General features: G+C 54.1%; 2 protein-coding genes across 4 annotated transcripts in view; one reads left to right on the top strand and one right to left on the bottom strand.

The window, feature by feature from the left end:
* Lrp6 (LDL receptor related protein 6) overlaps positions 1–24,034 on the top strand; it is a 79,662-nt gene that overhangs the window by 54,403 nt on the left and 1,225 nt on the right. The window contains exons 17-23 of one of the 2 annotated variants that reach the window (XM_090324489.1): positions 841–966; positions 3,250–3,486; positions 4,324–4,434; positions 5,570–5,800; positions 6,462–6,598; positions 7,048–7,145; positions 12,365–14,640. In XM_090324489.1, coding sequence (XP_090180615.1) covers positions 841–966; positions 3,250–3,486; positions 4,324–4,434; positions 5,570–5,800; positions 6,462–6,598; positions 7,048–7,145; positions 12,365–12,659 — 1,235 coding nt within the window. In that variant the 3' untranslated portion in view covers positions 12,660–14,640. Of the gene's footprint in view, positions 1–840; positions 967–3,249; positions 3,487–4,323; positions 4,435–5,569; positions 5,801–6,461; positions 6,599–7,047; positions 7,146–12,364; positions 14,641–24,034 lie in introns of those variants that run through there. The other variant, XM_090324490.1, reaches the window with a different exon arrangement.
* Bcl2l14 (BCL2 like 14) lies at positions 17,373–22,602 on the bottom strand. 2 transcript variants are annotated; one of them, XM_090324481.1, is made up of 5 exons: positions 22,172–22,602; positions 20,671–20,853; positions 20,487–20,557; positions 19,499–19,765; positions 17,373–18,612 (listed from the first exon to the last, which is right to left on the bottom strand). In XM_090324481.1, the coding sequence occupies exons 1-5, from the start codon at positions 22,599–22,601 to the stop codon at positions 18,574–18,576; spliced, it is 990 nt and encodes a 329-aa protein (XP_090180607.1). In that variant the 5' UTR covers position 22,602; the 3' UTR covers positions 17,373–18,573. The 2 variants fall into 2 exon arrangements, with proteins under 2 accessions (XP_090180607.1, XP_090180608.1); XM_090324482.1 differs by having other exon boundaries at positions 20,671–20,847.

Here is a 24,034-nt window from a genome sequence, read left to right as displayed (position 1 = left end):
GTTTCTTTTTTCTTTTTTTTTCTTTTTTTCTTTTTTTTCTGCCAGTTCTGGTCTTGAGCTCAGGGCCTGAGCCCTGTCCTTGGACTTTCTCAAGGCTAGAGCTCTACCACTTGAGTCTCAGCACCACTTCCGGCTTTTTTTTATGTATGTGGCACCAAGGAATCAAACCCCGGTCCTCGTGCATGCTAGGCAAGCGCTCTACCACTAGGCCAAACTCCTGGCCCCTGCAGCTGTATCTTTTCTGAATAGCAAGTTTTATTTTCCACGGATTCCTCATTAACATGTGCTTGTCAATGGAACAGCTTTGGAGGAGATCCGTCTTCCACAAAGGCAGTTTCTGAGCTCACGTTTTGGAGAGAGGTCTCAACGTTGTAACTAGACACGTATGTTGGTCTCATGTCTCCCTGGTCATTTTTCTAGTTCTGCTCATCAGCTTATCTCACCCACAGTATTAACAGAAGCCTAGCATGTTAAAACATTTTTAAGGATGATTAAAGTACTTTTGCATTAACTTGCAGAAGACAATTGCTTTAAGGATAGAACTGAGTTGCCTAGCACACAGGAGGCGGGGGGGCGGTCACCTGAGCCTCGGGGCTGGGACCAGCCTACGCAGACCTGTGAGGCTGTCTGGTAGGGTGCTGATGAGTATATGCGTGGATGTGTGTGTGCCTGTGTGTGCATACCCATATGCTTGCCCACGTGTGTGTGGTGACAGGTCAGACATAGGCGTTTTCTTATGGGCCCTGTGGAGACAGTGAGGAACTGCATTGTGTTGAATTAAACCTGGGACAGATTTTACATGCGTCCCCCTTTGTGTCTCATGAATCACTTCTTCTCCAGGACAGCACCCATGTGCTCAGGATAACGGTGGCTGTTCGCACATCTGTCTTGTGAAAGGAGATGGTACAACAAGGTGCTCTTGCCCCATGCACCTGGTTCTGCTTCAGGACGAGCTCTCGTGTGGAGGTAAGTGCGCTGTGACTTTCTTGTGCAAATAATGACTGCCGCCATATTCTCTGTTGAGCCTGGAGGTGGGTAGAAGTGAAGCTGCTCATTCTCCTAAATGAGTGGTCCCTCAGAGTCATCCTCCTGTGTGGGGCTTCTGAACTCTTCTTTTCCCCTCCCCAGTCCTCTCATAATTGCCCTTTCCCTCTGTTTCTGTGGGTTTGACTTTATATACCCTATATACGTATAAGTGAGGTCTTAGGGTGCTTGTCCTTCTGTGCCTTATTTCATGTAACATAATATTACTTGTATTGTCTCAGGTATTGGGGTTGCATTTTTGTTTTTGTTTAGGATTGCCTTTTTTTTTTTTTTGCCAGTCCTGGGCTTGAGCCCAGGGCCTGAGCACTGTCCTTGGACTTTCTCAAGGCTAGAGCTCTACCACTTGAGCCTCAGCACCGCTTCCAGCTTTTTTCTATGTATGTAGTACTGAGGAATCAAACCCAGGTCCTCGTGCATGCTAGGCAAGCGCTCTACCACTAGGCCACACTCCCGGCTTAAGACCAAATAGTATTTCACTGTGTATTACCATATTTTAGCCTATGAATGAATGTTTCCCAGTGACGTATTAGTTCGGGAGGCAAGGTGAGAAAGCTCTACCTCTTCTGAGCTTCTGCCACTGAATTATGATTGCTTGGCACTGGGTGTCATTGTTGGAAATGTGTCCACTGAAGTTTCCCGCTCTTTTTAAATTATTTATCTGCCTTTTTCTTGGTTGTTGTGGCGCTTGAACTCCGAACGTGGGTGCTGTCTGATTATGCTCAAGGCTGGTGCTCTAACACTTTGAGCCACAGGGCTCCTATTTGTTTCCTGGTGGTTCATGCGAGTTTAATGACCTTTCCTGCCCAGTTTGGCTTTGAACCCTGATCCTCAGATTTCAGCCTCCTGAGTAACTGGGATTGTACATGTGAGCCACCAGTGCCTGGCTTAACATAGTTTTTAAAGAAATCAGGACATTACTAAATGTGACGGACTTCAAAGAGATTGTCTTTCTAGTTCTATTTTTTTCTGCCCTTGCTGAGGTTTGGACTCAGGGCTTTGCTGGCATTCTTTCCACTTGAACTGTATCTTTAGACCAGCTTTTTGTTGGTTGTTTTGGAAATGGAGGCTTCCTTTTCTGCCCAGGTTCTGAACCATGGTCCTCTGATTCTCAGCCATCTTGGCTGAGATTATAGACATGGGTCACTGGTGCCTGACCTTCTGTTGGGAGCCGACTGTCGGGTCAGTGACCTTGGACCTGCACAATTGAGTACACAAGGAAGTAAGCTGTTAGCATGATTTTGGGCTGTGTCAATTGCTTCTCATTTAACCCATTTGGGGCTTGATCACTGTTTTGTACGAATGTCACCCCTGGCTCTGTCCTGGTTTTAAGAAGGGTATTTAAGGTTGGAACTTGAAATAAACTACACTGTAGTCTTAAGTTCACAGTCCTAGGCTATAGTCTTAAGCTCGCCTTAAACTAGAGTTTTGGGCTGCTGACTTGGGCTGTAGACCTCCCGACCTGATCTTTTTTGTCTTCACCCCCAAGGTCAGGAATCCCAGTTCGCTGCCGGCTAGCTCCGGCAACCTTCTTTTTTTTTTTTTTTTTTTTTCCCCATCACTTATTTATAGGACACTTTGTGTCCTTGGGTACTGAGTCAGCTTTTCCAAGACTCACAGTCCTCATTTGTACAACAAGGACGTTGTTCGAATGGCCCTTCTTTTGTCAGGCTTAGGTGTACAATATGAGCTTCATGTTAGAGGGGCAAGGGTCAGGAGTTGATTTTCATATAGTTTGTACTTTCTGTGAAGTCATCTGGAGAAACTGGCTTTCATACATCTCTGAGCTGTGAGTGTGGAGCGTGTGGTTCTCATGAGGTGCCCATACGTCTTGTCCACCACTCCTTTAGCTTATCAGAAGGATTGTTAAAATAAGAGTCGTGGATCCATTGGAAAGAAGTGTCACATGCCCAGGGGATCATGACCACTAACCTCATGCTCAGGAAGCGTAGATTCTACACTGGCTTAAAATTGATCACTGATTACTGCTAGCTTAGGTGTGCGATTGTCCCGGCTTGCACATAGACTCCTACTTGAGTCCCACTTGTGAAAAAAACGTGTGCTGTGGTTTCACGGGCAGCCCAGGTTAGATGAGTGTTGTAAGGTGTGTACGTGTTAATGATCAAATGCGCCGTGCTCTGGGGTGGACGTTGGTGCCTCTGTGTGACCAGTGCTGTGTTTTGTCACCCCTCCCCTGTCCATTTGAAGAACCTCCCACATGTTCTCCTCAGCACTTTGCCTGCTTCACCGGGGAGATCGACTGCATCCCCGTGGCCTGGCGCTGTGACGGCTTCACTGAGTGCGAGGACCACAGTGACGAGCTCAATTGTCCTGTGTGCTCCGAGTCCCAGTTCCAGTGTGCCAGCGGGCAGTGTATCGACGGTGCCCTCCGGTGCAACGGGGATGCAAACTGCCAGGACACGTCAGATGAGAAGAACTGTGAAGGTACCGGCACGCCTTGGTGCCAGGCCCCCCGCCTTTCCTCCTCTGTGTGGGTTCGCCTTGTATGTGACCTCCAGGCCTTTAGCGCTGCGGGGCAGGTCGATAAAGTGTTACAGCCGGGGCTGTTCTGCAGGGGCACAGCAGGAGGTGGATATAGCTGGCAGGTCTAGAGGCTCAAAGGCATGGCGCTGGCATCGGCTGAGTGCAGAGGCAGACCTCGTGAGGCAGGTCGATAAAGTGTTACAGCCGGGGCTGTTCTGCAGGGGCACAGCAGGAGGTGGATATAGCTGGCAGGTCTAGAGGCTCAAAGGCATGGCGCTGGCATCGGCTGAGTGCAGAGGCAGACCTCGTGACAGATGACAGGGGTGGAGCAGCAGGGAGGGTCCAGCGTCAGTGATCGCACACCTCAGGTTAGGAGGGCATCATCACCCCTGGCAAGCGCTAACTGGAGGCTTCCCCGAGCCGCCTGGCCCACTCCAAGGAGAGTTCCCCGGTGCTGTCCAACGTGGCTCCAAGGCCTCTGCTGCCAGAGAGGCTGGGGCATCAGGGTGTAAGAGCAGTGGTTTCCAGTGAGCCCTGAGTTAGTGTGGTGCACTGGCTTCCCTTTGTGAGTGCTATTAACAGACACGTTCTGTAGTCATCCAAGGGTAAAGTCCTTCTTAGTAGAGGAGAAGCTTCCTGCTAGGGTCCCTTTCTGCTCTTCCTGATGAAGCAAGCACCAGAGAATAGTAGCCGTCTGGAGTTCTGGCGTGCTTTCATTTGTATGCAGAAAGCACCTTCTAACTCTCAGTGGAATTGCCCGACACATAAAAACAGGAAAACAATTTGCATTTATCCTAGTGCTCTGTTTGATCGACCAGTTCCGCTGTGCCAATGGTCAGTGCATTGGAAAGCACAAGAAATGTGATCATCACGTGGACTGTGGGGACAGATCTGATGAGCTGGATTGTTGTAAGTGCATCACGCTGAGGGACATTTTCATGCCCTGCTTTCTGTCAGCCCTGCTATGTGGGCTGTGTCCATATTTTGTTCTGTTCTGCTTGCCTGCCTGCCTGCCTGCTGCCTTCCCTCCCTTCCTCCCTCCCTCCCTTTCTTTTTTGCCAATCCTGGGCCTTGAACTCAGGGCCTGGGCACTGTCCTTGGACACTTTTTGCTGAAGGCTAGTGCTCTGCCACTTGAGCCACAGTACCACTTCTGGCCTTTTCTGTGTATGTGGTACTGAGGAATCGAACCTAGGGCTTTGTGCATGCTAGGTCACACTCTCGGCCCCATCTTTTGTGGGTTGATTGGAGACGGAGCCTGGCAGGTTTTTCTGCCTATGCTACCTTCTCACTGAATCTAGACTATCAGGAGCAAGTCATAGCTGTGAGTCACTGGGCCACAGGACTCTAGGTTTGCGTGTGGTCCCTGAGCTCCTTTTGCTCAAGGCAGCACTCTACCACTTGAGCCACAGCGTCACTTCTGACTTTTTCTGTGATTCACTGGAGATAAGAGTCTTACGGGCATTCTTGGCTTCGATCTTCAGATCTCAGACTTCTGAGTAGCTGGGATTACCAGTGTGAACCACTCATATCTCCTTTTTTTTAAAAAAATATGACTCCCTTATTAAGAGTAAGTATTAAGTTGGCTAGTTTTTAAAAATTGGTATTATGAGGGTGATGTTCAGGAGGGGTTACCATTTTATTTTTGGAAAATGTCCCCCTTTCCCTGGCTCTCTCGCGGTGTTTCCTCTCTGTCTCCATTCACAAGATATACAACTCGTTTCCCACAGAGTGTCTAGTGCGTGCCACTGCTGTATTTGTTCATCTTTGGCCTCCCAAGGGCCAGTAAACAAGACAGAAAACAAAAACAACCACAACAAAAGGCCCTCTTAAGTTGGCTGTTTGTGCCAGAGGTCTTTTTGTTTTGCTTTGGGAAATCCCGTGGAGGAGCTTCGTACGCTCAGAAACAGCCAAGCAGCAGCTCTCCATAGGCAGTAGTGTGCGTGTGCTCGTACCACAAAGTGCTTTACGTTTGCCCTCCTGCTACTTCTGTCTTAAATGCATGGATTGTCCTCGTTAGATAACCACAGTGCTCTCCACTGCAGACCCAACAGAGGAGCCAGCCCCACAGGCCAGCAGCACAGTCGGCTCCGTTATTGGAGTGGTCGTCACCATCTTCGTCTCTGGAGCCATGTATTTCATCTGCCAGAGGACGCTGTGTCCACGCGTGAAGGGCGACGGGGAGACCATGACCAGTGACTACGTGGTGCACGGTCCAGCCTCGGTGCCTCTGGGCTACGTGCCACACCCCAGTTCTCTGTCAGGATCTCTTCCGGGTGAGCCCCAAGAAACACATTACCAAACTCCCATTATGGAAACAGGCTTTCTCAACTCCATGACTTTGGGTTGGAAACTTTTTCTTGACTTTTAACACCTCCTTTAATCAGATGGGTGGTGGCTCAGTAGAAACTGCCCAAGGACAGAGAAGAAAATCGCGTTAGGCTCTGAGCAGCCCCCCCTCGACCCTGATCACATCCCGGCTCTGAAAGCAGGGAGCCTGTTCCTGGGGGGAGGACTTAGAAGCTACCCCTAGGGCTATTGAGCCCACGAGTAAAAGAGGCCAGCTCCCGCTCCACCCCCTCGCAAAGGTCTAAATGCAAGCCGAGAGCTGGACTAATGCTTCCTTGCTGTCGTACCTACTTTCACAATCCTTTGCAGTGTTTTTCACCTAGGGGGAGTGGTACCTCTCCTGTGTTGTGTTTGCTCCCTGAACTCAGGCTTCTGCTCTCTTTGGAACAGTTTAGGATCTATCCCCCCACTTCAGGACCTTGGCTGGAACCTCTCGCTGCCAGGCTCTGGCTTCACTGGTCAGTCGGTGGCGCTCTCTGCAGCCGTTAGGGAACAGGCTTCACGTCACGTCCAGTGAAATCCCAGTCTAAACCATTGGTGTTTATGGTCAGCTGCGGCTCACCTGCTGTGTTTGTGCTTTCACATTAGGGATGTCTCGCGGAAAGTCAGTGATCAGCTCCCTCAGCATCGTGGGGGGGAGCAGTGGCCCCCCCTACGACCGCGCACACGTCACGGGAGCCTCCTCGAGCAGTTCTTCAAGCACCAAAGGCACTTACTTCCCCGCAGTAAGCAGCGCATCGCTTTGTTGTTCCCCGAGTGTTGAAAACACAGAGCACTTCCTGAGCGCTGGTGGCTCAGCGTGTCCTCCTAGCCCCTCAGGAGGCTGAGAGCGAGGATGGAGCTAACCACAGAAGAGGCGGAAAGGAGAGATAGGGCTCAAGTTGTTAGAACGCTAGCCTTGAGCAAAGAGTTTAGACCCCAGAACCAACCAAAAACGAACAGTAAACTCCTAACACCTAGGATCACACATTAGGTGTGAGTGCTCGATGATGGCAGCGTAAAACTTGTTTTAATGTAGAATCTAAAAAAACCAGAAGGCATAGGGATCTGTCACCACCAGTGCCCTGTGTTTATATGCATTTTTAAAGTTTACTAGCTTGTAACGAACCTCGTTTTTATAGATAGAGAATCTGTGTCTGGTGTTATTTAATGCATCCGTCGTTTTTTGTTTTAGATTTTGAATCCCCCGCCATCCCCTGCTACGGAGCGATCACATTACACTCTGGAATTTGGTTATTCCTCCAACAGTCCATCCACCCACCGGTCATACAGGTAATGGGGCGTCAGACGGCAGAGTTGCTTAGGGGCGGTCCACTGTGGGGCTGGGTCAGGACGAGATGTGCGGAGGTCGTGTTCTGCCAGTGGGCCTAATAAACACAAACAAATATAGTAAATACATGGACATAAACCTAAACATGGCAAATGTCTCATTTGTGTACTGCAGTACTGTGGCTGCAAGGCGATGGCAGGAATGCCACCTGTGTGCTTGGTGACTTGCAGATGCATAGCTGTGGGGTTGACACCTGAGGCTTGGTGGCATGCTGATGCCTGGGTTGACAGTGTTCTCCTGTAGGCCTGGCTAACGCCGACTTGTATTCCGCCTGTGGGCTCCATCAGCAGACTGTAGGCAGTGGTGTGTGCGTGTGTGCGTGCGTGTGTGTGCTGGATCATCAGATGCGTAGACAGTGGTGTTCATGAGTGTATTCAGGGACAACAGATACATCGATTCCACCACACTTGAGACTCATCTGGCGTCCACAGAGCTCGGCTCTTGCATTCCAGATGTGCAGGCTGGGAGCGCCAGGTGCATATGCCATTATATTCCAGCCAGGAGTGGGCAGACTGCAGGGTTGTTTTGTTTTGTTTTGTTTTTTCCAGTCCTGGGCTTGAGCTCAGGGCCTGAGCACTGTCCTTGGACTTTCTCAAGGCTAGAGCTCTACCACTTGAGCCTCAGCACCACTTCCAGCTTTTTTCTATGCATGTAGTACCAAGGAATTGAACCCAGGTCCTCATGCATGCTAGGCCAGCACTCTACCACTAGGCCACACTCCCAGTCCTGGACTACAGGTTTTATAGGTGATGATATTCCAGACGTGGGCTTTGAGATTCTCTAGATGTTTATACGATTACATTCCAAGTGTGAGATTGCTAAAGACAAGACGGAGGAGGAGGGTCTTCCACCTGTGCTGTTGGTCCTGGTGAGGCGTGGCCGTTGTCATTCCACGTGACGGGGACGGTATTCCTCAGCAGACCCGTTGCTGGGCTGCAGTGAATTCCTCCATATGCAGAGGGTAGTGTCCCAGTGTGGGTGAAGGTGTCCCGCTGGCCTCTGAATGCTACACTGGGACCACGTGCTCTACATGTGTGTTGATCTCTAATCTCAGGGGCTGGGGTTCCGAATGGGAGCTCCAGCCGCATGACGCCGCTGCATTCCAAACACACGCTGGCAGAACCTCCCTGTGACTTCCCAGGCTTGAGGAAGTCCACACGTGAGTGTGCCTGCATCGCCACAGTGGAGCTGCCGAAAGGTTCCCCAGAGAGGCCTTCCACATAGGCGCTGGCCGTCTCCTCTTAGGAGACGGGGCATTGGCCTTCCCCCAGGAGATGGGATCCTGGGTGGTAGAGTGGATCCCCCTGCTCACATCGCCGATGTAAGCACCGGGTGCAAACACCATTTCATTCCAACCATGACCCGGCCTGGAGGAAGTGTAGGTGTGTGTGCACGTGTGTGTATTCCCACTGTGAGAATGCTGAAGAGGTCGCGGCCCCTCCCCCCCCACCGCGTGCTGGCTCATCCTCCACAGGGGTGGGATGATGGGCTCCCCAGGAGGGGGTTGGGGAGGTCCCTGTGTGGTGGTGGTGAGCTGCAGCCTCTCCAGGCTGGTGGTCCACTCTGCTGCACTGCTCCACTCCAGAGGGGCTGGCCCTTTTGATTTTCCTGGGCGTATGCCCTGTGTGCTGAGAGGGCCAGGTGTGTAGGCAGTGCTAGTACTCCAGATGTGCGCTCTGGGCCCTCCTTGGCCTGGCAGGGCTGCGTCCAGACTCGGGTTGATGCAGCCGGGTGCACACCCAGCTGGAAGCGGACGGCACGCCGCACGCGCTCGTGGTAATCGTGGTAACGTCCAGACGCGGTTGCCAGAGATTGCGGGTGTCGTTGCTGCGGTCTTCCGCGTGAAGCGGGGTGAGAACCCTCCCCGGCGGTGGTATGCCTTGGTGGGGCTTAGGAATCTTAGCTGTACTCAGGGGAGTATTCTAGTCGCGATTTGCTGGTGGCGATGGCATTTCCCTCTCTGTGGATTCTTGTATTTGCTGGCAGTTGTGTGCCTTCAGGTGTTGATCCCTAGGTGTGCAGTTCTACCTGTGTCTAAACTGCCCTCCAGATACCTAGCTATTCCAGCGGCCGGCTCTGGAGCCCCGGGTCATACGCCATTGAGGGCTTTTCTTTTGTGCTAGCCACTGGGCTTGAACTCAGGGCCTGAAGCTGTCCCTGAGCTCTGTGCTCCAGGCTAGCACTCTGTCACTTGAGTCCCAGCTCCCCTTTCAGGTTTTTGTGTCTTGATTGCAGAGAAAGGTCTCCTGGGCTTTCCTGCCTGGGCTGTCTGTAAACCAGCCTCCTGAGTAGCCGAGATTACCAGGCGTGAGCCCCACTGCTCTGCTCTGCACTTTACCAGCCCAGCAAAACCTAGAGGAAGGCCAGATGTGTGTGTGCAGATCATATTCCACCAGTGCGGTGCTGAGCAGACCGTGAACAATTCCCCGTGTGTGCCTCTGTTCTCTAGACGGGTAGGTGGTGGTGTTGGTGACTGGCTTGGTAGATTCCAGGTGAAGTGGCAGCTGTGCTCACTGTGATGCGTTGGCCGTGAGCTTCCTCATTACAGCCATGTTCAGGGTGACCTTCCAGTTGTGGTCTTGCTTTAACTTCAGAGACGTAGGTTGTGGTGTCGTGTGTGTGTGTGTGCGTGTGTGTGTGTGTGTGCACGTGTGCGCGCGTGCCTAGTGTGCTCCAGAGGCTTGGCTGTAGACATCCCACCATTCCACCGTGTGCTGGTGTGCGCCCCAGCTTTCAGTGGGGCTTTTCTGAATGCCCCAGGTGGCTTTCCGGCGTTGGTGTCCTCAGTGGGTTGGGATGGCTTCAGCTCTGTAGGGCCAGCCTCGGTCTGTGGCGACACTGCTGCCTGTGGCGATGGTGGTGTTGTGGTGATGGGCACGGGTGAGCTCCAGGCTTGGCATGGCACTCCACCTCACCTGTATTCCTCCTAGGGCTGCGTGAAGTCCAGATGTGCAGGCTTGAGCAGGTCCAGACGTCCAGGCTGGGGTCTCCACCTGTGGACTGCTCAAGTCCACAGAGGGTGTGGTGCTTGTAGGGCTGAAAGGACCACCAGCTGTGCTCTTGTCCCCCAGATTCTCTTGCAGGAGTGGGGAGGTTGTACAATGTAACGCGTTTATCCGTGTGTACAGTACCTCAACCCCCCCCCCCCCAGATGAATCGATCACATAGGTGTTTGTCCCATCCCATTCATCTGCCCTCTCCACTCCCCTTTCTTCTTCAGCTTCCTGCTAACTCCTTTTTTTATCAGTCCTGGGATTTGAACTTGGGCAGGCCCAGGTTCTGTTCCTGATCTTTTTTGCTCAAGGCTACTTACTATTCTACTACTTGAGCCCATCTACTTCCAGACTTTTTTGGTGGTGAATTGAAGATGAGTATCTCACCTGTTTTCCTTCCCTGGGCCAGCTTCAAACCGTGATCCTCAGACTCGAGTCTCCCCAGTAGTGATGATTATAGGCCTTGGGCCCTTATACTCGTCTTGCTAAACTGTATGAATGATGCAGGAGGTGTATTTTGCTTTGTGTGCTGAGCCCTTACCACTTGAGTGTCAGTCCACTTGGCTTCTTGGTGGCTAGTTGGAGGCAAGAGTCTCAGACTTTCCTGCTTGGGCCGGCCTCACCCCTAGACACCCTCCCCCTGAGTAGGTGGGATTACAGCTTGAGCCACGTTGCCTAGCTTCTACTGTTACTATGAATGTGCTGTATAGAGGGGCTACCATTTCATACGCCAGATAATGACTGTATTTCTTTTTTGAACAATGTCACAAATGGTGACTCTGGAGCCCTGGTTTTGTCTGTTGGTGTGACATTCAAGTGACTTATTCTAAAACGTGTTACTGCTCAGGCAGAACAAGTGGTTGATTTGCTAAGAAGAGAACGAGCCTTCCCAGGGGATTGTGGGATCTGCTGGACAGCACAAAGGCTCTGAGAGTGCAGGAGCGTAAGGTCAGCTCTTGCCTGTGCGTGTTACCATCCAGAGCGTTCCAGCAGAGACGGAGTGAGCCAGTCCTTAGGGTCCGGGGGGCGTGAGTGTGTGCCCAAGCCCGGGGCACACCTGTGTGACCCCACAGGGCACACTGCCGACTTCCCGGCCTGATGCGCTCCATGTGAGTGGACAGAGTAGAAAGTACTCACCCTGTGGTTCATGCTTCTCCCTTCAGTTAAGTGACCAGTGGCCACTTTCCTTACCACACTTGTTCAGAAGAGCCAGGAGCCTGGAAGTGGAAAACGCGTCAGGATTTATATTTTCACTTAAAAAATCTTCTGTTGTTACCATAAAGGTTATGATGACGTAAGTCAGGTAAAGAGTACATTTCTTTTTGGACAGCGTCACCCTGTCCTCGCCCACAAGCTGTGTAGTCCATTCTCCACTTCACGTCCAGTGAGGACCACGGCTGCCTCTGTCCACCGTCTGTCCCTTCATGTCTGTGTCCTCCCCCCCAAAGACACAAGACAAAAGGAAGCAAAATAAGGGGTATGGGGGGATTTCAAATCCATCAATTCATTTTTAAAAGCTAATCCAAGTTCAGTAAAAGACTGAGCAAAATAAACATCTAATTAGAAACAATTCTGGTGTAGCACTTCCGCGTCCTTTTAAAGGCTGAGCTGGGCAGTTTGAGAACATGTCAGCCTTGAGAAGCCGCTCGTCACACAGGCCTTGTAGCCTCTGGGCGACTGGCAGCCGTTTCTCCCAAGTACCCCGGAGTTCTGTCTTTGTCCTGTGCGCCATATCAGAGGCGGCCCCCACTCTTGTTCTTGCCTCCAATCTTGTGGTTCCTTCCTTCAGCGGGAACCCTTATGTGCAACCCATGTGTACCTACGCACATATGCGCGTATGCGTATGTGTACCTGCATCATAAAACCAGGCCATTGGCACATAGCTGGACGCCAGCCACCCACACCATGTTCTGACTACTGTAGACATGGCGAGGTTCATTGGTAAACCCAGAACGGGGAAGGGAGCTCTATGCACGCCCGGTCTTTGAGTGGGATGCCGTAGCTGGTCTGCGCCCAGCCCCATTCTGAAGCAGAGCTCAGCCTGCCATGTGCCTCTGGGCCATCCATCTTCACAGCTGCCAGGGACCGTCTGGTCACACTGTGGAGCCGTGTTCTCCGCGCCTCTGCCTGGAAGGCCGGAGGGTGTAACAGCTCTGTCTGTCTTCCAGCTACAGGCCGTACAGCTACCAGAACTTTGCACCCCCCACCACGCCCTGCAGCACGGACGTCTGTGACAGTGATTGTGCTCCCAGCCGCCGAGCACCCACCACGGCCTCGGCCAAGGGCTATACCAGTGACCTGAACTATGACTCTGAGCCTGCGCCCCCGCCCCCCACCCCCCGGAGCCAGTACCTGTCAGCTGAGGAGAACTGCGAGAGCTGCCCACCGTCACCCTACACGGAACGGAGCTACTCACACCATCTCTACCCACCTCCACCCTCGCCCTGCACCGACTCCTCCTGAGCAGGGCCCTCCGGCCCCTCTCCCGGAAGACAAGTGGACACTTCTGGGCCAGATCTGGAGTGGAGGCGAGGACCACGTGTACAGTTAACTTTATAAAGGGTCTAGGGAACGCTGAAGATATTTGTACAGAAGAAAGGATATTTATATATTTTCTTAAAACAGCACATTTGCTGCTTGTGCCATAAAAGTTTGTACAAAAAATAAATTTGTACTAAAAGTTTTATTTTTGCAAACTAAATACACAAAGCATGCCTTAAACCCAGTGAAATGACAGAGTACAGAGGAAGCAGGGCCGGGAATGTCTGAGCCACACTGATACCAAAAAGAAAGAAAGAAGAAATTGAGCCCACCCAGAGATGGTCGGGAGCAGCCAGCCAGCCTCAGGTTGACCCGCACTTGAGGGCCGACAAGAGATCACAGAAGGAAAACACAAGAATTACCATTAACAATGGACAGAGGGCTTCGTTTTCTTGGTGACTCCCACCAGTTCTAGGAGGAAGGCAGACAGTTAGCCACCATCTGTTCTGGGCTTTGCTGTGGTAGGAGAGATGCCTGTCAGAAGGTGTGGGTCCCCGCTTGCAGCCGGGGTCCTCGCTGGGTGGTCTGCTGCCCACAGACTAGCCCCACTTGCCCCTGGGCGTAGCTCTTCCGTTTGACTGCTGTTTTTGCATAGTGACCACCAGTTAGCCATATTGTTCTGCCCTTCCAGGACTGTCTTCACACTTGATGGAGTGTCTACCGACAGACAGTGTGTTAGAATTACAGACCTAAGCAGGCGTGGCATTCCCCCACGGATCAGCCCTCTGCCTGTGCGTTCTGGTTAGACAATCTGTTTTGAAAATGACTTGTCATTACTAGGTTTTCCCTGTATCGACTGTGATCTTTTTGTGTTCTTTGCGTATTTTGTTTTTGTTTCTCTTCAGAATGACATCTTCATACGTACCTCCTCTAACGTGTGACCCGAGTTTTATGTCTCCCTTCCTGTTACCCACTGTGAATGTCAGGTTGGTTGGATTCCTCTTCCCTCCTGTGTCTTCCTCCTGTCCTCTGTAGATTGAGACTGTGTGAGCGCAGGGAGCAGCTGTCAGAAGGGAGTGGAGTGGGGACATCTGGGTGTCCTGCCTGGCCTGCCGCCCTGTGTGGCACGGGGGCGCTGGATCCACATCTGGCTTTCAAGAGCCCACTTGTGGGCGTTTCGAAACCCTTCTCTGCCACCTCCCCTGGCCCAGCTCCTGGTTTTCACTGCTAAAACTGAGTGTGCTTGAACACATTGTGTTCAGTTATTGCTTTGTTGTTGTCATCTTAGTTGTGTCTTGCTGAGGCCTCTCTGAATATTCAGTCCCAGGTTCAGTGGGGGCGGGGGGGGGGAGTCCACGGAAGGAAGGGGTTGGTGCAGCCTTCGAGATACAGGTGTGCTCAATTTCACCTGTGACAATGTGCCGGGCAGTGTCTCACACGTCACTCCAACAAACAGGAACAAAGCGTCCCCAGTCTAAGAAAGCTTGACGTGGCACTTGGCACCTGTGAGGCCTACACAGAGATGGGAGGTTTGCAGCAGCTGGGTACCGCTCGGGATTTGAGGGTTCTGTGTGTGTACATCTGTGTGTGCATCTTCCCCCGGGGGTACTCGCCCTGTATCGAGCTGCTGAGTGCTCCTTGTGGGGAGGCAGCGCCCACAGTGTCCTCTCTCTGCCGTGTGGAGGGGCTCTCTTTCGTGGCTGAGAACTTTTAGTGACGAAGGACTTCTCAGACTTGGAAAATACCTCTTGGTCCCCAGGCTGGATGGACAGTTAAGCCTTCTGAAGGGGAAAGGAGATTGCCACGACATTTGGGTTTGCATTTTGTACTTGCCGTGTCACTGGTGGCATCTTTTGTAAGTGTGAGGGTCATGGGGCTTGAACTCTGCCTAGTCCCTGTCCTTGAGCTCCTCAGCTCAAGGCTAACCTTGAGCCAGGCCCCACTTCCCGAGTTGTTTTGTTTTTTTTTTAGAGGTTAATTGGAGATAAGAGTCCCATGTCCTTTTTTAGTGGTAGAGTCTCATGTCCTTCTGTACCCCCACTGGCTTTGAACCTTGATCTTCAGATCTCAGCCTCCTGAGTAGCTAGGATTACAGGCGTGAACCACCACGCCTGACGAAGGAAAATTATTTAAAAGGAACAGTGGGAAATTAGGAATGAAAACTTGAAGTGGGTTTTCACCTGAGGTAGACCAAGGGTAAAAGCAGTGAAATTTTTTTTGTACGCCAGTTGGACCTGGGCCTTGAACTCTGGCATTGTCCCTGAGCTTCTTTTGCTTAGGGCTCACTCCTCGCCACTTAAGCCACAACTCTATTTCTAGCCTTTTTTGGTAGTTTATTAGAGGTAAAGTCTCACAGATTTTTTTTCCCAGGCTAGCTTTGAACCATGACCCTCAGATCTTTCTCCTGAGTAAGCTAGGATTACAGGAGGGAGCCACTGGTGCCTGGCTAAAAGCAGTGAAATGTTTACAAATGACTCTGAGGCTCATATTTGTTTATTGTTTTAAAATGCTCTTAAGATCAGGCGGGATGACAGCTACACTTACGTGAGAGGCTAGAGGGCCGTGAGAGCTTAAGGCGGAGAGTTTCCAGTCAATATGGGCTGTGTTGTAGAACTCTGTCTCCTAAGAACAGCCAACCCCAGGCCCAGTCATAGCCTTACAAATGTAGTTTTAAAAATTACTTTCTGGGGCCAGGAGTTTGGCCTAGTGGTAGAATGTTTGCCTATAGACCTGGGTTTGATTCCTTACTACCATATATATAGAAAAAGCCAGAAGTGGTGCTGTGGCTCAAGTGGTAGAGCTCTAGCCTTGAGAAAGCCCAAGAGCAGTGCTCAGGCCCTGCGTTCAAGGCCCAAGACTGGCAAACAAACAAAAAATCACTAGTGACTTGGGCTGAGGGACTGGGTCGGGACCTGAGTGCTGTTCCTGAGCCTTTTCGCTCAAGACTGGCACTCTACCACTTAGGCCACAGCTCTACTTCCCACGTTTTAGTCTTAGAGACTTGCTGGGGCTGGCTTTAGACCACAGACCTCAGATCTCAGCCTTCTGAGAAGCTAGAAATGGAGGCATGAGCCACCTACGCCCTCTGTCAATGACTTAGATCATATTATTGGCATGGGAGATTTTCCTTTTCTGTCCCCATAGTCATTGGCAAACAAGGATTCCTGCCACAGATAGAGCCTCTTGTGCCTGTCCTCAGCTCAGGAGTTCAGAACAGACCTGAGTAGAGTCCCATCAGAAGTTGGTACTGGAGAAGTCTTGTAGACAGGGAGGGGCAGGGGAGGGTGTGTGCATCTGAGTCTGGGCACTGAGGAAAACAGCCGGGAGTAATGTGTCCGGTGCTGTGTGAGCTCTTGCCAGGTGGGTGAGGGAGGTAAGAACTGGACAGAGGGTGCAGAGCTGGGCTGGCCTTCCATCCGTGTGAAGGACCTGGTACTGCCGCCGGGCTCCAGTTGTTTCCTAAGCTTTAATCTTGTCTTAACGTCAGCTGGTGTTTCTTGTACATCGACTTGGGTACGATGGTGCTTTGCAAGGATGTATTTATATTATAATGGCCAACATTTGGTCATCCCTGTCTCCTCCACTCCCCTCTTTTTGTAAAATAAGTGCTTTAATTATAAACTGTACAAAAGGACCTTGTATAAACCCTTTTTCATTATTACCATCAACTGAATTGTAACAAATGAAATGTTGATTTTTTTTTTTTATAATAAAACTTTGGAAAAATAGAAGTGTCTTTTCTTCTCAGCCCCTCAGCCTTCCCGTGGTGTGGTGAGGACTCGAGTTGGGGGTACCCAGCGGGGGTACCGTGGTCCCCGGCCGGCTGTGCCTCTTGCACTCATGTAGGTCCTGCCATAGAGCAGGGCCCGGGGATCCCTGCCTGGGCTGTGCTGGTACCAGGCCTGTGATTGGGCACAGCAAGGCCATCCGCTGTGCCGCAGGCCACCCTTCTCGCCAGGCAAGGTGAAGCCACTGCAGCCGGGCTGGGCACCAGTTGGTAAAGCACCCTGGCCTTTCTCCAGGCACATCGCCTCCTGCCTGGATACCTTTTCTATGGTTGGGCTGTCCACCCCAAGTTCCATCAGAGCCTTCATCTGCCCCTGCTGTCCCCAGAAGCCAATGACTTGTTCTCTCTCAATGGAGAGTAGTTTGCATTTAAAAAAAAAATTTTATTGTTAGTATAAAAGTGATGTTATGGTTTTCATTTTCTAAAATTTAATACGTTTGCATTGTTTGCTTTCAGTTGGATGTTGACTCAGTGTAGTAATTTTCATAGTCTTCCCATTCTTTGTTTTTCTTTTTTCTTTTTTTTTTTTTTTTTTTGGTGCTGGCCCTGGCTGGGGCTTTAGCTCAGGGCCTAGGCGCTGTCCTTGAGCTTTGTCACGCCGGGCTGGCGCTCTACCACTAGAACCACAGCTCTGTTTCCGGCTTTTTCCTGGCTCGTTGGCGATGCTAGGCATCTCTCAGACTCATGGGGTGTTCAGAATATTCTTGAGGAAAGACATAACCCCAGCACTGCTGGGAGAAGCCAGGGAATAGACTTCCAAAGCTGGGCTGGGATTGGTTAGATAGGTGGAGAAGGAAGGGAGGGAGGAGGCCAGCAGCTGGAGGAGGGGGGAGGAGGCCAGCAGCTGGAGGAGGGGGGAGGAGGCCAGCAGGTAGGATTCCTCTTAGGCTCCGTGATGAACAGAGAGGTGTGTCTGTACCATCTTCTCCAGTGGTGAATGGAGATCTCAGTATCCCTAACATGTCAGGCCCCGTGCAGTGCGAGACATCAGGAACAGGGAGGACCACGAACAACTCCTCTTGAAGCCTACTGCACTCCCCTGAATGTGCTTGGTTTGTTGGGGAGCGAGGAGCGGAGGGGAGGAGTAACCTTTGGCCTCAGTCAGGCCAGTAGGCCTCAGGAACGTAGCTAGGGCCCCCCAGCCTGGCCCCCAACCTTCCCTCACTCGGGAATGCTGATGCTCTGGACAGGAGTCTCCCAGCCAGGTCCTGGCTTTTCGGGGCAGCCCCCAGCCGTGATGGGGGTTTTGTGAACTGTTTCTTCAAGCTATGTTGCCACCATGAATGGTAGGCTTGAGGTTTTTCTTGGGGTTTGAATTCAAGGCCTGGGTGCTGTCCCTGAACTAGCTCAAGGCTGCCACTCTACCACTCGAGCCAAGGCTCCACTTCCAGTGTCTTCACATTTACTTGGAGGTCTCACAGACTTTCCTGCCCAGGCTGGCTCTGAACCTCTATCTTCAGATCACCCCCTGAGTAGCTGGGGTGACAGGCGTGAACCACCAGCGCCCAGCTAGAGCCTTTTTTTTTTTTTTTTTATTACAGCGTTCATCCATTGCCTGGAGGTAGCACAATCCATCCTTGTTTGTATCTATGGTGGGGGCACTGAGGTTCTGACTGTTAGCCATCTGTGTGGGAGGCTGACGTCTCGAGGATCTAGATTCTAGACCAGCACAAGTAAAACAGGCTCAGGAGACGCCATCCCAACGGGACAGGCAGGGCGCATACACAGAACTGTGGTCGAGGCTGATAGGGCAGAAAGCTGAGAACCAGAGCAAAGGACTGAGGCATGGCTCAAGTAGCAGAGCAAAACCCTGCAGAACGAAACAAGTGAGGAGTACTAGGTACTAAGAAGCGAGCACACACACACAGTTTATCATTTCCCCTCATGAGGCGGGTGGACGGCTGGCTAGACTTCCCGACACAGCTTGTGGGGCTCGGCGGGGAGGGCAGCCAGGGCAGGCGTGATGGCTACTTATCTTTGCAGACACCCCCTCGGCTAGTGGGGGACCTGAGCCGCACCAGTGTCCAGCAGAGACGGGGCTGTGGGGCCTCCAGGCCGGGCGGGACGGGCGTGGGGCCACCTGCCTGGTGCACCTTTCGATCGTGTGCCTCAGTCTACTTCTTCGTGTGCTATCCCAAGTATTTTTTCCTGGGGGGGGTGGGGAGACAAATTGTCAAAATTCCAAGTCTGATTTGCCCTGAGGCCCAGAAGAGAAGTAGCTCCTAGGCCGGCTTGCAAGGAAAGCAAGGGCTGCGGCCTTGGGCTGTGTATCCAGGGCCAAGGGAAGACAGGCAAGGCCACAAGGGCAGTTTCTGCAGATGGTGGCGGCCGGCCCTCCTGACAGGCGAGCTCGGGGCAGATCGGGCAGCTCGGAGCTCTGACTCTGGATGAGCAGACGCTAAGCGCTGTGCCGTCCTCCCATTTGATGACCGTCCAGGTGGTGTATCGAACGGTGGGAGAGGCTGGGTGCCTGGGGCTCACCCCTGTAAATCCTAGCTACTTGGGGGACTCAAACCCAAGAACCATGGTTCAAAGCCAGCCTGGGCCGGGAACCACCAAAAAAAAGCAAGAAAAGTGGGGCTGTGGCTCAACGGGTAGAGAGCATCCGTCCTGAAGAGGAGAGTTCACGAACAGCATCCAGGCCTGAGTGCAGGCCCCAGGATCAGCATGCACGTGCACATGCACGCACGTACACACACGCACGCACGTGCACACACAAGCGTACACACACGGCTTCCACTGTTTGCTTACTGGCTTGTGTGGCCAGGGGTCCTCACTGGTGACAAGATGTCACCAAACCCCTGGCTCTCTGCCCCAGGAGCGGCCTCACACGTGTGTCTGCCGTCTGCCCACCCTCCTCTCTGCCCGCGCGCCTTGCCAGGGCAGAGGTCATGCCTTGGGTTGAGACCGTCAGGCCCCCCACGCCCGCGTCTCCCCGAATGGTGTGGAGCTCAGTCAGTACTGAGCCCACGGAGCAGGCGCTCACCCGACAGGTCTCAGGTATTGTCCCTGCCCACCCCCACCAGGCACTTACCCATCCTCCGTGCTGTTGGACCCAGGGAGAGAAGTGGTCTTTCAGGTACTTGGCTCCAAAGCCCAGCACCCGGTTCATGGGGTGGTTGTCGATGGCCGTCAGCTTGGCCATGGCGTCTATGGCCAGGGCCGCCTTGAAGCCCTGCGCCTTCACCTCGGACTCCCCCCGGGTATCCACCTCCCTCAGGAACTGGTCTGTGATGGTCTTCAACACCGGGTAGGACAGTGCCTCCTGGAGGGCGCTCCGCAAGGCCTTGTCCTTCTTCAGCTGTGAACAAGAGGGAGGCCTCAGCCAGACGCTGCCCTCGGAGGAGGGCCAGTGAGGCGGCCACCCCCACCTCCCGCCCGGTCTCCCCCACAGACCCACAGGGCTCCACCGGCCTGGTCCTGCCTGGCCCGATGGCTGAGCCGTGAGCGGGGAAGACTGGTGGCCCGGGACGCAGACACCCGGGGTCCGTGGGGTGATCCCAAAGGTCTACAGACCCCTGCCCCCGGGGCCAGCTACCCCCGAGGAGGTGATGACTCCCGCAGCCACTGCGTCCCACGGCAGGAATCCCGCAGGCGTCCCTCCAGACGCCTCCAAGCCCGTTCCTGTTCCCCGTTCTCTTTTCTTTGGCCAGTCCTGGAGTTTGAACTCAGGGCCTGGACACTGTCCTTGGGCTTTCTCAAGATTAGAGCTCTACCACTTGAGCCACAGCTCCACTTCCAGCTTTTTCTGGGTACATGGTAACCAAGGACTCAAACCCGGGTCTCCGTGCTTGCCAGGTGAGCACTCTACCACTAGGCCACACTTCTGGCCCTGTCTTCTTTCTACCACTTGAACCACAGCCCCACTTTTGGCTTTCGGTGGTTCACTGGAGATCAGTCTCGTAGCTTTGAACCGTGATCCTCAGGTCTCAGCCTCCTGAGTAGCTGGGATGACAGGCATGAGCCAAAGTGAGGGCTGGGCAGGGAGCAGCGAGAGATGGCGGCATGGAGGCCCCTCGTACCTCTCTTTCCAGTTGGTCCCCCGAGGCTTTCAGCAGCACCACAATCCTTGCTATCACGGGGTCTTCTCCGTCTGGGGGGTGAGGGGTGGAGGGAGGCTCGGTTATTTCTTTAGGACCATGGGTGACCCCAAGCCCTCCCGGGTGCACCCCCGCCCCCACCGTCCCCTGCTGGACCAGGGCTCACCTTTCTCAGGCCCCACAGCGCCTTCTGCTTTAATGCCCTGGAAGCAGAAGCCCTGAGTAACCACGTTCTCCTTGAACTTGAGCCCGCCTAACTGGCGGAGCTGGTCTTCCAGTGGTGGCCACGAGGAAACTATCTCAGCCACTCGGTTGGCGATGGAGGCCACCTGGGGGTCCACAGCTGAAACTGGACAAGGTGGCACTGAGTCCCTTCCCAGAATGCACCTGGCCCCAGGCAGACAGACAGTTGGCCCAGCACGGGAGGCAGGGCCGCCTCACCGGGCAGAAGTACCCGCTGGCCCGAGAATCCGTGGACAGGGGAGGAGCCTGCGGCTGGACCCTGGCGGGCGAGAGGGCAGAGACAGAAGCAGCCACACTGGATGGCATTCTAGTTTGGAATCCTAACTTATAAAACTGTTAGTCTGCCACTGGAGCTCACGCCTGTCGTCCAGGGACTCGGGGAGAAGGGAGGGCGGCTTCCTGGAAAGCAGTGCCCATGGCTTGCTTCTTTTTCTATCCCACTTAAAATGTAGGCGTGGTAGCTGATGTCCCCTTAACTACCTCAGAATATAAGGTCATTTTATATATATATATATATATATTATATAATACATATAATTATATAAATGTGGCTTGTGTAGTTACCCAACCTCACATGCTATTTTCCAACCAATCCCCTTGTTTCCTGCTGTTCTTGGTTGATTGGCTGCTACCAGAGCTTGAACTCAAGCAAATGCTTGCTCAAGGCTGGTGCTCTGGCACTTGAGCCACTCCTCCAGCTGGGACTTTTGCTAGCTCTTTAGAGATGGATTCTCCTGGCTGTTTCTGCCGGGACTGGATTTGAAGTGTAGCCCCCCAGATCTCTGCCTCCTGAGTGGACTCAAACCTCTGCTACCCTGCTGTTTCAATCTCATCCAAAAGCTTTAAAAACTCTAAATTCTCCCTGCTACCCCACCTCCACCCAAGCTTTAAAAAAAAAAGCAGGGGGAGAAAGGTTTTGAAATTTTAGGAGAAAAAAAAATAAAATTCAGGATACTTCAGCAGATGCCAAAGCACGGAAACGTCATTTGTCTTGGGGAAAGGCAGAGTGCCCAGGTGTAAGCCCAGTGACCCAGCGTGGCAGGGGCAGGCAGGGTGGGGAGGCCTGGACGGGGCCCGTGACACAGGGCCCACGGGGAAAGGAAGCTGTGTCCACTCAGAAAGGCCTAGGGTTGACCAGGCGTGGCCCACCATCACTCAGAAAGCCACGGCTGTGGTGTCCTGGGAAAGTGAGGCCCTGCTGCCACCTGCTGGCAGCTTGCGCACGAGTCACCCAGGCCGACAGACGTCCTTTTAAAACGTGGGCTCACGCCCCTCATCCCAGCTTTTCAGGAGGCTGAGACCTGGGAATCATGCTTTGAAGCCAGTGCGGGCAGGAAAGCCTGTGTGGAGAGGCCGGGGGAGGCGGCCACACACACAGGATGGAGAGGAAGGGCGGGAGGAGTGGAATGAGGGACCCAGACTACCTCCTTTCTGGAGACGCTGCTCCACACTGGGCAGGGAGCGGGAGGACGGCTGACCGTGAGCCCCAGCCCTGCAGCCCTGGGCCAGGGCCTCCCTGGGCGGCGGCGGCGGTGGGGGAGGGGAGCTGGGCGGGTCGTCCTCCCTCCCCAGGCCTCCTCCAAACAGTCTTCTCCACGACGGCTTCTTGCTAAAACCCAAGCTCTTCTCGCCCACCTCGGAGTGGCGCCAGGACCCCGACACCTGCGTCCACGAGTCGGCCGACCAGGGGCCCAGGCTCCTCTGCGGCTTGGCTGAGAAGACAGGACTGCCCTTGAAGACGTGGTGTCTGGCGTAGAAGGCCAGGATTCTGAACTCCAGGCTGTCGGGGTCATCGTCCTCGAGGGGGACGTCTTCCAGGTCGCAGGTGCTGCCTCCGCCGCCACCGCTGCACATGGTGGTCCTGCAACAACAAAGCCAGGGCGTCCTTGTGGGCGTGGACACACGGGAACCTGCAGGGACACAGGCCAGGCCTGGCCGGGTGAGAGCCGGGGTGAGGAGGTCAGGTCAGGCGAAGGCCCAGGGAGGGCGGCACGGTGAGCCTCTAATTTTCCAGACTTGAAAAACACCCGTGCAAGTGGCGGGACGGCGTGGTGGGAGGAAACCTGGCTGCGTGTGCGCCTCAGAAAACGGTCGCCCAAGGCCCGGTGTGGTGACACGCGTCCACAATCCCCGCTGCTCGGGAGGGCGGACGGGAGGGTGGTGCCGGGAGATCTCAGCCTCCCGAGTAGCAGGGGCTCCTGCCTGGGGCTGGGGTGCCAATCACAGAGCAGTGCTGCACCCCACGGCCGGAAGTCACCCATCCACTCATGGCCCACAAGATGCAGGAGAAAACCCACGTAGGGCACCACTCCTGCCTGCGGCACCAGGGCTCCCCAGCGTGGCGCCCAGTAAGTAGAGTTTTCCTTCCCGCTCCACCTTCCCATGTCCCGGGAGGCTCTGGGTCACGCAGGCGCCCCCAGCGGCAGCCGTGGGGGGCTGGTGTGGCCCTGCGTGGCCTTGGGTCTGACCCTTCACGTGGTAGCAGCCCCCCCCCTCCGGCTTCTTCCAGGACGCCCCCGGGCAGCCTCAGCCCCCGTGTCGGCCCTGTGCCCGCCGCCACGGCCTGCCCTTTCCCTCCCACGGGCCCAGCTCTCTCCTGGCAACCACTCACATGCTGGCGGAGGCTGGATCACAAAGCGGCTTCTGTCACCTTCTCACCCTTCCCTGGACGCCCGGGGCAGCCTCTGCACGTCTGTGGGCCGTGTGGGCCAGGGGCGGGGCGGGGGGTGGCGAGGCCGTGGGGTGAGCTTTCCGCCCTCGCCTCGCGGGCCAGGCCGTGGCACTGCCCAGGTCCCCACAGACACCAGGGCCTGAGCCCACACGTGAGTGGACCGGAGAGCCCCACGGAGACCTGAGACCCAGTGCCGGCTCACGTGGTGACCTCGGGTGCCATCTTGGCACCCCTAAACCCCCCGCGCCTTCATCCTGAAAATGAAATGAGGAACGCAGGGACCCAGCCTGCTTCCTGCGGGCAGGGCCAGGGCCGGGGGCCTGGCTGGTGAGGGTGGTGCAGGAGCTCGGGAAGCCGCCCCCCCCAGCCTGCAGCCCTGGACTCCTGGACGTCTGCCTGGGGCCGGGCAGGTGGCCGGTACCTGAGTGCCAACGCAGCGCTCTCAGGCCTGGGGCCCCGTCCCTGCCCGCCCTGGCCTGGCACCGGCACCTGTCACGTGGGCCCACGGTGACACAGTGGCGACTCCAGCAGGGCCCCACCAGTTTCAGGAACTTCCTCTCCTGCCCTGGGGCCTGAGCTGACTCCACTGCCAAGGTCGCCACCCACAGGCTCAGCC

This window comes from Megascapheus bottae, chromosome 35 (assembly GCF_031878675.1).
Source record: "Megascapheus bottae isolate mThoBot1 chromosome 35, mThoBot2.hap1, whole genome shotgun sequence".
NCBI classification, from domain to species: Eukaryota; Metazoa; Chordata; class Mammalia; order Rodentia; family Geomyidae; genus Megascapheus; species Megascapheus bottae.
Note: the sequence above shows the minus strand (reverse complement) of the source record. Positions and strands in the feature narration are given on the sequence as shown.

Excerpts from the sequence above, each read along its gene's own strand:
- Bcl2l14 (XM_090324481.1), bottom strand. The coding sequence starts at position 22,601 with ATGTGCAGCGGTGGCGGCGGAGGCAGCACCTGCGACCTGGAAGACGTC. Across the intron at positions 20,854-22,171 it reads GCAGCGTCTCCAGAAAGGAG|TTTCAGCTGTGGACCCCCAG; the intron begins GTAGTCTGGGTC and ends CACCTTGTCCAG. Across the intron at positions 18,613-19,498 it reads TCCAACAGCACGGAGGATGG|GAAAAAATACTTGGGATAGC; the intron begins GTAAGTGCCTGG and ends CACCCCCCCCAG.